The 13073-nt window shown below is 34.7% G+C and overlaps 1 protein-coding gene across 1 annotated transcript in view; it reads left to right on the top strand.

Moving 5' to 3' along the window:
• Window positions 1–10941, top strand: part of LOC121427682 (mesenchyme-specific cell surface glycoprotein-like) — a 42605-nt gene extending 31664 nt beyond the window's left edge. The window contains exons 8-12 of the mRNA XM_041624202.1: window positions 7392–7454; window positions 8077–8324; window positions 8796–9013; window positions 9388–9506; window positions 10828–10941. Of these exons, the coding sequence (XP_041480136.1) occupies window positions 7392–7454; window positions 8077–8324; window positions 8796–9013; window positions 9388–9506; window positions 10828–10928 (749 nt within the window). The 3' untranslated portion in view covers window positions 10929–10941. The remainder of the gene's footprint in view (window positions 1–7391; window positions 7455–8076; window positions 8325–8795; window positions 9014–9387; window positions 9507–10827) is intronic.
• The last annotated feature ends 2132 nt before the right edge of the window (window positions 10942–13073 follow it).

Genomic DNA, 13073 nt, shown 5'->3' with positions numbered 1-13073 from the left:
AGAACCAGTGACTAAATAGATATTTCTTTATTTGGATCGAATATTTTCAAAGAATGTTTTTGATGGAATAATGCTAGTCCATGGGATCTGTTGCAGAAAGACTTGCGTTCAAAAACAACTAACGATCAAACGCAAGCCACTAACCGTGCTTCTCATTGGTTTAAAGTCATCGTTTTCTTTATTTTGTTTATTTTTTAATGTTTCATGTTTTTCAGTACCGGTAACTTATCTATCTTTTCATTTAATCATGTTAATACTTCGTTGTATTGCGTACAAGGGAACTTTTTCACAGGGTCACTTGTCCTTATTTTACTTTGCTTTTTTTTCATTTTCAACTGCTAAATTTTGTATGTGAAAAGCTTTGTAATGACACTCTTATTTCTTTAGATGTATATATTTTTATTTCTGTCATTTTGTATATAATTACATTCATTACAGGGTTGGCGGATTTAAATCACGTTGATTTAAATCGTGATTTAAATCGCGATTTAAATCACCATGATTTTTTTAAAAAAATCATTGATTTAAATCACTTCCATTGAAACATGTACAAATCATGGACAAAGTATTTGTTCAATGCAGTTTTAATTCTTCAAGTCAACTGAAAAACTTTGAATTAACTTTATATCAATAAAAGATCAACAAAGTCTTCATATCTACTTAAAACAAATTAAAATCAAATTAATAAAATCAGGTAATTCCTTAAAAACTACAGATGTATGTTGTCAATAGGTACTAATTTTTTGTAAATTATGTCGTGTTTTTCTTCTGAAATTTTACATTCTTTGTCAGTTATTATTAGTCAATTTCTTTCTTAACGTAAAGTTTTCACATAATCCAAAGACTTTTCAGAGAGCAGTTTGGAAAAAAAAAATATAATATATAAAAGTCGATGAGAAAAGGTTTGTTGGCAGTTTTCCAGTTTTGATCCTTCGCCTACACATAACTACTTCTGTCATGTAAAATAAAAAATGATACCTGCATGTAATCAACATATTTAACACGCCTCTTATTTCGTATTGTTACATTTATCATACATTTGATGTTTTGAATAACATAATTATAAAAATCACATTAACATAATGTAGTACAGTCATAATTTGACTGTTGAGAAAAGCTTATCTTATAAACCTTTTAAGTCACTGCAGCCCGTTTTATGTTCAGTGCTACAAATAATGGAAGTTTTGTATCTGCATGTAATAATGGAAAGAGCTCTAGATAACAACAATTTGCAAAACTCAGAATAAACATTTAACACTGTATTTTAACGTTAAGATGCAGGTACTTCAGTTACAATCATTGGCAGTTGTAAGCTGTGTCTCATTTAAAATAAAATACTTCTTTTTGTAATACATATGTTGTAATTTAAGCAGTTTTGCAGTTTTTATCCTTTAAGTTAAAAGTAAGTAGATTTTTTTTCATACTTCATGGATCAAACAGATTTTTTTTCTTGGATTTTTTTAAATATTTGAATGAAAAATCCCAGAGGGGAATTTTCTCTACTCACTGGGAATTCCCTATGGAATATTCCTTCATAGGCCTATGTATGATAGAATTAAGTTCAGATACATGATTCCTCAAATTTATTTTTAATTGTCCATTTTTACTGGATTTTAATTACAAAATATGTGGTTAAGAACAATATTAGGGGTGAAATGTATAACATCAATATTGATGTCATTGTAAGAGTAAGGGGGGGGGGGATAATTACCCTTTTTTTCGAAGGAACTTTAAAAAAATAAAAAAAATAAAAAAAATCTGATTTAAATAAAAAAAATCTGATTTAAATCAAATAAATCCGATTTTTTTTTTTTTAAATAAAAAAAATCGCCAACCCTGATTCATTATATTGTATTGGAATGACCTGTTTTATGTGAATGTGAAATAAGTGATCAAACAAGTTTTTATGAGTTACGATTGATTGCAAGTCTTTCAGCAACGGGCCCCGGATACTGAAGGGGTCACGTGCTTCGACATTCCACCAATCAGGAGGAAGGAGCGAGGTTGGTGAGTGAGGTAAGGGCCACGCCCATGTCGTCTGCCCATTTTCTTCTCCGTGTTTGTCACTGGTTTAATGTACTTTTACAATCTTTCCACATTCACGTAGAATGTAGCTTGTAGAATCAATCGGTTTAATATGCACCGTGGATTTTGAACGTGACACTAAATAAGGCAAGCCTATTAAAATATCAAATGGAAAGTGCTATAAAAACGCCAGTGGTGTTGACCTAATACCATGAACTTTACACTACAGCGTGTCCCACGAAAATGTTAATGGCAATCAATCAATCAATCAAGCAAGCAAGCAAGCAATTCACCCACCCAACAACCAACCAACCAATCAATCAATGGGTATTACAATTACAAGATTATATTGTTTATATTCTTTACGTCCGTAAACTCCAATGCATTTCCTAGAACTTGATTAAGCTGTATGTGATATGATTCAATCATATAACAAAGATAAAGAGATTTAGTCCATTACACATCAGGAGACCTACCCATCCTAGTTTTTGTTTTAAGTAGTGTGTGTAGTCAAATTCAACTAACAAGATCGTTATGGATTTACGCATGTTAAGTGGTGCAAATTATATTTATTCACGTTCAGCAATGGGCGTAAATCTGCAAGAATTTTTGATTATTTCAGGACTTGGGGATGACCTATTCATTCATCTCCTCTGATTATTAGTTAAAAAATTAATTTCCTTGTATTTGTCATTTAGTAATCGATTAATCAATCGATCAATCAATCAATCAATCAATCAATCAATCAATCAATCAATCAATCAATCAATCAATCAATCAGTCAGTCCCTAAATTCCCTATTTTTTTTAAAATGTTTTTGCCTTTAACTCAATTTATATAGATAGCAAAATGCCTATTTTCGGTGAGAGTATCAATTCTTACATTAATATCTACAAAATATAAATATGATCACACAAATATGATCAATTTCTTATGTATTTTATTGTTTTTAAATTATTATGTATTTCTTTGTTTTTTGTTTATTTCGATGAACTTTGTCGGGGACCCTTTTGCGATCATAAATAGCATGAAATAAATCCATTTAAACCAACAAAAGTAAAAATACTGATACATTTATGATTTTTGGCTGAAAAACACAATTTGCACTGACTTTATACACGGAATCACGTTTTTGAGCAATTTGGGGTCTGACATGCACTTACAAAATGTTGCATATTTTCGGATCCGCGTAACCGGGCGTCGCAAATTTTGTCTGAAGAGATATGCAAGATCGGAAAGTAAAAAGTCAGTGAACGGCGCGGTCAAAAAATTTCGCGCGACGGCGTAGTGACGAAATTTGTCGAGGGGGGGGGGGTTCAAATTGACCCCCAAGTTTAATAAGAATTAAGTTTCACGAGTCATGTGAGTGGGGTAGATAATTCATTTTTTTCTTTGTTTTAATATATTGCCCTTTTTGAAAGAAAATGTGCCCTTTTTCCCTGTGTCCCCCACTTTCAATATCGCTCCACCACTCCTGGAAAGAAGGCTCATAGCTCTGTGTTTAATAAATCATATCTCATAAAATTCAAGCCAGTTGTTTGAAAAAAAATTTGCATCTTTACCATTATAAAAATCATATGCCATTGGATTTCGAAATTTTCACTTTATACTCAATGAAAGTGTCAGTGTTTGCTTGGTGTTTTCGCGCTCTTTAAACACCGGCGGTGTAATACTTATAGTATGCTCATTATTGACAAGAGAAAGTGGTTGTAAACAAAGTCATAGATCATTGTGAAACCAATTAAGTTAAATCCATTAAACAATATATTAACAGTACTCAGTGGCGGATCCAGAGGGGGGCGCCCCGGGCGCGCGCCCCCCCCTATTTTCGCCGGATTTTTTTTTTTTTTGGATGGTTATATTTACTGGATTGGTACAATGTAGTCAATTTCAAGGGCTAGATCTAGTCAAAACTATATTTTAACTTACGCTCATGGCCTTTGTGTTCGCACAAATGCACCTCTGTCATACTGTATTGCAATATGTAAATTCCGGAATTCCAGGGCGCGCAAGTCGATTGGTTGGAAAGTTGCACCACTTGTAATCGGGAGTTGCAGTGCAGTGACCAGTGTGAAGATGTTGGATTGGATATCATTTTTTCCCGAAATTTTGTGTTTTTTGTAACATGCGTTTGTCCGTCTTTATGGCAAATACATGTAAATTGTAAGTAACAGATCGCGAGAGAAAGTGTCAACGATGCGAATGATAATGTCTATCCCCGAGATTATTCTTCACTCAAAGATGAAGCCCTATATCGGGCGCCACGTGCGCAGCATTATCATTCTGCCTTGGTCATGTACGTTTTCACTGAAATGTATAGGTCAGACATATTTTTATTTAATGTAAACTAACTTTTACACTTTCTGGTAGATTCAGAGGCATATTATCCAGGGCGCCCCAACTAAGTTTCGCCGAAGCAATCATTCCAACGAATTATCAAGGAGCAAAATTGTATATTCTCAATCACCAGTCGACCCCACTCCGCGTTTGCTGTGTATAGGCAGCTATATGTCATCGTAAGGAGCGAAGATTTTATGTGACGGGGGGGGGGGGAGAATAAAAATACTTTCGTGCTGGGGAAAAACGTCCCGAGGACACAATGTGTATTGTTAAAAAGTAGAAATTGTGACATTAACCCCCCCCCTTACCCCATTTTTAATGTTTGATAATCTATAGGTTTGCTGATTACAATATATCTTTAAAAAAAATTGCCAGCAAAATCGAAAACGTAAACAATAAAAATGATGAGAATCCCCTTAAGAAGCATTATATTACTTTGAGGTTGTGCAGAATGACTGGATTATTGAAGATGATTTGAAAATAACACGAGGGAAAAGGTTGATTAACAGAAGATGATGTCGTTTTTTTCTGTAGTTTGTAACAATTTACTGTGCATTTTGGGGAAAAAAGAACAAAATTTTATGCATGTTGCCATACGACTAAACAATTCTCGTTTGAAACACACAATGTAAATACACAAATGACAATAATCAGAATGGATTATTCGGAACTTATCGATTACAAGTCTCAGTTTCGTATCATTTAAATTTGACGTTTCAATCACACGATGCAAGCAAGTGAAGAGCCTTTGCCAAATGTATGTTTTGAATGACCGCTTATACGGTGTGTGACTGGAAACCAGCTCCTAAATGAGTCAGTATGTGTCTTTTATTCATGAAGTTACAGTGATTTAAGTGTGCATTTTTCTTCTAAAGGTGCTCTCAAAATACGACTTTTGGACATGATTTTTTGAAAAGGTCCTTGCCGTGGGAGGGGGGTATCCCCCTCCCACACCCTCGCCGCTGGCGCCCCCCTATTTCAAAATCCTGGATCCGCCCCTGACAATGCACCCAAGATTCAAAAGTTATGATAGCGAAATATTATATCATCATTGGTGTCTGGGTTAACAACCAAAGCAAAGAGTCGTTTTCCCTGGATTAATAATTGCGATTAAGTTTAAGTCGATATTGCTCTTGAATGAGATCAGTCTGCCTGTGATAAGAGATTGGCTAATCTCTTATAAAAGGCACACTGGTCCCATTTTAGAGCAATATCGAATAATGTATGCTGACAATATCCATGGTGTTTTGGTAAAAAGTTATTTTCCATAAAGAAATTAAAGATGGCCCTGGTTATTGCAATTTGAATGGTCATCTGCAATGAAAACGTATAAATTAATTCACTAGACACTCTAGGTAATATATATGTTTTAATGGTTAAATTCTCTCTGCAATTATACACCGGAAACCTATTTCCGACTGAACTATTTCAGAACCGTCTGTTTGCTTGTTTATACTTATAAGAACTTGGCTCTTGCAGTAGGTTGAAGATTTTACATAACCGACAAGGCCAATTTATTTGGTGGAGCAGCTAAGTTCTGTAAACCATTGGAACAATGTCCCTTTTCAGGTCTAATTGTCAAAACTCAAAGCTCTACGTACTCACATGTTTATCTTTTTATACTTCGATATTCATCATGTTCATTCTCAAAAAAACTACTTGAAATCCTCTTTTCATAAAAATTTCGGCTCGCGCTTCGCGCAGCCTAAATATATATATATATATATATATAAAGATCGCACTCTCGTTAGGCAAATTAATTAATGAGATAGATATTTTTTTTTCATGACTTCCTACGAATAGTTTTAGATCGGAACATCAAATAATTTGACGTAGCATGCACTTAGTGATCGCATCATTGAAAATGTGTGATCTATTTCCTGTTATATTGCCACCTTTTCAGATTGGAATATTAATTTTCTCAGCTCGCGCTCGCATGATTTATCTAGGAAAATACTTATCCTTTACCATGATTACGGATGGAAATGGAAAAAAAGTTTGTTTTCTGCCCCTCCCTATTGGCGATTGTATGAAAACATCAAATAATTTCAATTCCATGTAACACAAAAGGAAGGTTGGAACATGACATCATGAGCCCACCTATGTATTATGACAGCTTACGTATAACTGTTTTCAACAAAATGCCCCCCCCAAAAAAATATCCATAACTTTATTACTATCAGATTATGCCATTTTTATGACACTGCGTTTTGCAAGGTGAATTTTTATTTATTATTTTATTGACATATTTTCAGCCCGGAGTACCCCTTTAATAATAAATGTACAGTATATATGATCGGTGTCCATTGTTACGTCATAATGGTTAAACAGCATTTTAAAAGAAATAACCTCCGAGGGCGATATGGCCCTAATTGGAGGCGAGGGTGCACGTTACATAACAAAAACTGTGGTGTTAACTGGTGTACCTAGAGGACCACACCAGTTATTTTACACCGGTGTTAGATTGGTGGTGTTAGTTTTCACCTATAGGTGTTATTACAACACCTATGGTTGTTACATTTACACTCTTTGTGTTATGTTTAATCTCTAGGGTGTTATTTTAACATCTCAGGGTGTGGTCCTCTATTAACACCAATTGGTGTCAGTTTTAAAACCAGAGTTTTTACAGTGTAGGGGTGCTGCGTGTATTATTCTACATAGGCAGCACAGGCAGCACCCTTAGAATTCAGGTAGGTGTAAAAAATTTGATAAATTTAATAAAAATTATCTTCGTTTTCAATTGAAACCCTTTCTTTTTTTCGCTTGTCAAATTTCTTAGGAGCAAAATGACCTTCATTTTTCAGTTCATCTTTTTTTTAATATTTTTTTTTTGTAACGCACCTTTGTACACCTGATTATCATGGTAGAATAGTGAATAACCTATCAAATAGACATACAATTTTCTGTTATTTATGTTCTTGATTCATCATTTGATTTTGCATGATTTAGTTGGATTGACAATACAAAAGAAAAGTATGTTCATTATGAGATTCATATCCATTTCTGTTTGGTTTGTTTCTTATTAGATGATTTTGCAGACACATTTGATGACGGGCTGATAGCTAAACTAGATGATAATAACATTCTTGGTGAGCAAACATTATGTATTCTGTAATTCTGTTTATTGTATTAATTCATTTTCTGTTTAATTGTAATCTTCTCGCTTTTGTTCCTTTCTATTGCCGTGCAATGTACAAATGATATCATTTCGGATTGATTACTTCGATCAGATTCTCTAAATATTACTCCTATTCATGAGGGAGCGTCGAGTAAAGTTTGCGAAACAATAACGCAGAATCACAAAATACAATACCAACTTGGTGCAAAAGGCAGTTTTAGAGTGATATCACGGCTTTTGCTCTTTTCAACAGTCAATTTTCGATCACGCAGCTTTTTTTCTAAAATATCTTTGTTTTCCTTAATGCTTAATGTTTAAATCATTAATTTAGATATTTGAATTAACATGTGGGCATATTTTCAATACATTACGAGTCTCAATCCATAGGGTTTGAATGAAAAATTAAACATGTTCTCTATTCGTTGTTGAAGCAGGGAAAAACTTGGATACCTGAGTTACTTCATAGTTCCGTCCTTGGTAAATTCCTAATTTTAAGAACTGCTTCCTAATGAACATGATGAAAGTCAGTCCCAAGAATGCCCAGGGAAAACAAAAAATGTCATTGGCATGATGATTCCTTTGGATATTGACAGGACGTCTGCATTTCAGCACCGTCGATGGTCTGGACAGTTCGGGTAAAATTGAGAAGCTTTATTTCTTTGGAGCACGAGGGTTTTCCATTTTCAGGGCCTCCAACATGACACTCGTCTACGACAGCGGCGATGAGGTGGAGAACATGATAGCCAAGTTCTACCCTGACGTCTTCAACACGAACACTAAACCAGATGATCCTGCCACCGAGACACCGGCCGACTTGTTTGATAAACGCTCCGACAATCTGGTATATTCTAATTGACATTAGTTTTATTTTACTCATCAAAACTTTAAATTGCCGTCGGGATGCACTGTACATTTATAATTGCAACTGTCTGGGACATGATTGATTAAAAAACGTTATTATAGTAACTTTGTAAATAATTGGCAACTACTATGGTAACAATGCTCAACAGACAAGCAAAATCAAGGATTTCGTGGAAGTATCTTTTGTATAACGGACTCGGAGACCTTGTGTACTATTATTCAGAAATACCTATACATCTTATGTCTGTGGACCTACACTATATGAAATACATGTAGGCTCTATTATTCAAATTGTAATCCAGAAAGGCAGCATTTGACTAGGAAGAATAAAAAAAACTACTGTATACTCCGACCCCACCCCTGTTAATCATATAAACCAATTGCATAATATAGGTTTTAGTCATCTATCCCAATTTCATAATGGTTTTCTGAAAAAATATTCTCCTTAAAGGGTCCCGAATGTGAATCGGTGGAGATTGGCGAACTCGGTGGACGTCGTATATTTTTCGTCGGCGTGGATCGTACAGCAGCGATCCTCATCTACTCTCTCGAATCCGGCGAGGTCATACCGACGTTCGAAAGCGTGTATCGTGCGGGTGGCCGTGATGATACGTTCCAAAACCTTCTTGACAACCGCAACCTGGGCGACCTCGATCCTGAAGATCTCAAGTAAATGATGCAATATTATCTGAAGAAAATTTGGAGAAATGACCATCTGAAATAAGTTTCCTTGCTGTTATGTTTTTTTGAAATGCGATGCTTTGAAAAATTGAAATATGAAGTATTGAATCTTTCCTGATTATTTCAATACATTTCCTGAGGAAAAGGGTGTACGGCAACAATGAAACTGACATCGACCTCTGGGCCTTGGCTAAAGCCAAAGAGTCTTGTACCCTTTTAGTACTTCGATACAATTTAAATCAAGGATATTGATATTTCACAGTAACGTTATGTAAATCATTCTAGACTTTGTTCAAATCCTCAGCAAAAGGTAAATAAGATATTAAGGAGGCGTTATTCTTAATTCATCTCTGTTTTTAAAGGTTCATTCCTGCATCTGAGAGCGTCACAGGAGTGGCCATGTTGATGGTTACGAGTACAGTAAGTGGAACTATTTCTCTCTACGAGGTTTATGATGATTCGTCCACCATGTCCACGACAGGTATGTATAACCCCTTCCCCCTTCCCCCATCCACCGCACCCCTACCTACTCATACTGGTAAATTGCCATTCGGTCTAAGCAACCTGTTTCTACTTTGCGTTTGGTCTTATCCCATCATGGTCTGTCCTGAGTTACCATTCGTTCTAATTTCCATTGGCCCATTCACCATTTTGTGTAATTTCAAGATAGGCAAAACCACTTCGTGCCATGTCGCTATGTCTGCACACTACACACCACCCGACACGGTGACCCAGTGGTCGAGCGGCCGCCTCGTGAACAGCAGGCCGTGGGTTCGATCCCATTTGCCTGTTACCTTCTTGTATGCTCTCGACATATTATAAAAGAATAGGGTAAGAATATTATTACGTTGTACACTGCATGGGAGAACAGTTTATAAGACCTGAAGAGGCTATCCTGCGTATATGAGAATTATTACTATCATTCTAGTAGAACCACCGTTTACTAAATTTTCACTTGGCAAAATGCGAAAAAGTAGATCAAGTGGGTTTTGCCATGATGATGTTAGACGATTGGAGATTTAGACATCTGCTTGTACACAAAATTCAATACAAACCTGGGAGTGTTTCATGTAAGGACTTATCGGACAAAATCTGTTTTATCCGACAGTTACCATAGTAACCGTGATTCTCATCCAATCAAAATCAAGGAAAGTTATCAGATCTGACAACTTGTCGGACGAAATGTACATGTAGACCTAATGCTTTTCCGGTCACTCAAACCCATTCTGAATCCTTCATTCATTGTGTGACACTGGAATGTCATCGTCCATCTTTTATTTTTTATTCAAATGTCCTTCTATTCTTCTTCTTCATCTTTTTCTTTTTATCCTTGTTTGTTCTTCTTCCTTTTTTCTTCTTCTTTTTACTTTTAATTTTTCATCTTTTTTCTGCTTCTCCTCTTTTTTCTTCTTTTCTTCTTCTTATAAGTCTTCTTCATCCTCATCATCTTCCTCTTCTTCTTCATCATATTTTTTTTCTTTCTTTCTTTCTTTCTTTCTTTCTTTTCTTTCTTTCTTTCTTTTCTTTCTTCTTCTTCGTCTCCTTCTTTGTTGTCGTTTTTTAAAATCTTTATTCTTCTGTTTTTCGACCCATTTGTCCTCGCTCTCTTATACAAACTTTAACCTGAAATATGAAATAATGTTGACCATTCTTTGTCCTTTTGTGCAAGCACTAAGAAAAAAAATCCCTTCGAGGTAAATTTGGCAATATGAATGAAGTGAAGGGAATAGTACATCGAATTCTTAACAATCTTACTACCATCTAATAATCAGAAGTTTTAAATATTCTTCATATTTTCTCAGAACCACCGATGATGACAACAGGCAACGGCATCATTCTGACTTCATCCAAAGTTCTGTATTTTCTGTCTATAATCTTTGGTTTTCTGATTTTCCAATGGTAGGTTTAAACCCTTGCTGGAAAACTATAGTAACGTAATATCTTTTTATATAAAAACAGTGTAGTGTTTTGTCGGTATGATTTTGACATTTTTTGAACTCTCAACATCAGAAAATAGACCTGGGCCCCGTCTTACAAAGAGTTGCGATGGATTCAATCAATCCAATCTAATTGTTCCAATCAATTGCAAATATGGAAAGTCAGCAACGTAATCATCGAACAATTACATGTTTGTTCAAAATATTTTCTAGAAATGATGTATATTCAATACATTCAAAATTTCCTTGACAATTCAGTATTCTTCTCTTTGTTTTCAAAGGACATTGAGCAAATTTCCTGAAGAAAAATTATGACATTGGTAGATTTCCGTATACTTGTGATTGATCGGATCAATCGTAACCCTTGGTAAGACGAGGCCCTGTAAGGTGTTTCATGAAGCTGTTCGTAAGCTACGAACGACTGGTTACCCTTTCTCAGGAGTTAAATCCACACCAGTGAAATCGTGTGGCATAATTTACCTCAAGAAAGGATCACCAGTCATTCATTCTAAATGCCGCTCGTAACTAAACGATTAGTTTTAAATATACCAATGTAGCTGATCTAGAATCTACTTGCGTCTTGCAATATGAAAGAGTCTTAACATTTTCTTGATTTGCATTATGACTTTCCAAGATTTTAGGAACACCTATTAGAGGTATATATATATATATATATATATAAATATATAAATATATAAATGTGTGTGAAGCTATACATGTACAACAGCTTTGGCAACTCTTATTTTAAATAAATAAATAAAATCCATTTCTTTACACTATATATACATATATACATATTACATATATATATATATATATATATATATATATATATATATATATATACATATATATATATATATATATATATAATAGGTAAGCAAGTGAGTAGTGATATACTGCAATATATAATAGTGCTCGACTGTGTAGGAGCTGAGTATAAATAATTTATTGGTTGGATGCTTAACTTAAGCTGGTCGTACAGACTGTTTCACCCGAAGGATCATCAGCGACTGGTAATATGAAGAACACAATTTATTGAGACATAATAAAGTATATACAGAGCATGTGCATTAAGGTTATAACATTGGGTTGACAGAGCATGTAAATATGAATGGGGTTACTGAAGGGGTACATGTGCTTTTAGTGTTTATTACATAAGGGGTACTTAGGGTGATTACTGCATGGTTACAAGTGAGGTGGGGGGGTAGGGCTATCCATATCCAGCAAGGAGGAACCTTTTCTTATGTCTACAGGTAGATATGAGTTCAGTTCGAGAGTTCAAATTGTTGTTTTTCTTTACAGTGATGATGAAAAATTTCTCCCATAGGCAGAGGTTACAGCGTTTTGTGAGTGGAGAGTATGGTTTGCATGGCGTACGATCCTCCAGGTTATCTTGTGGGGTGTGCCCTCATCTATGAGGGCACACCCCATGTCTATGTATATCCATACTTAAACCACAACTTTAAACCAGAGTTTAAGTTTAACTCTGCTATCAGAATACAGGCCACTGAGGTTATAAAGAGTACGATGTGTATATATGAATAAGCCGATAACTGCTATTTAAGTGAATATAATATGAACATGTTTATTTTTTGTAAAGAGTATATAAACATTACTTTGTACTTAATTTCTATGAATTGTAATCCATGTACGTTTGAAAGAAATAAAGAATATGCATATAAACGAACATACTTGTCTAGAGAAATGGGTACAAAAAATTCTTTTCGTGTTTAAATAAAATAATGAGTTGTTAATTCATATATGAGGGTGACTCTTTTTGTCTCTTACCATTTCAACTTTGAATGTATTAGAAGTCTCTTAATCTCGTTAGAAAGAGTAAAACTAGTAGAACATTACCTAGCTCTACTGAACTCAGTCCATTTAAATGATGGATTTTATTCATTCAAAAATCAATCTCGATGTATCCGTTCGAAGGAATGTGTGCTTGATAGGGTTAAATGATGATTAAAAATATTCGGAAATTTAATATTTGCTCTTACCACACTGTATAATTTTACCAAGAATTTACAAAAACATCAATTTCACCCTTAGTGAACTGGATTATCGACGATGTGACTCGATCCTATCTTTGCTGACTTTGATAGACG

This window comes from Lytechinus variegatus, chromosome 14 (genome assembly GCF_018143015.1).
Source record: "Lytechinus variegatus isolate NC3 chromosome 14, Lvar_3.0, whole genome shotgun sequence".
In the NCBI taxonomy this organism is placed as follows: domain Eukaryota; kingdom Metazoa; phylum Echinodermata; class Echinoidea; order Temnopleuroida; family Toxopneustidae; genus Lytechinus; species Lytechinus variegatus.
This window is presented reverse-complemented; position numbering and strand designations above follow the sequence as displayed.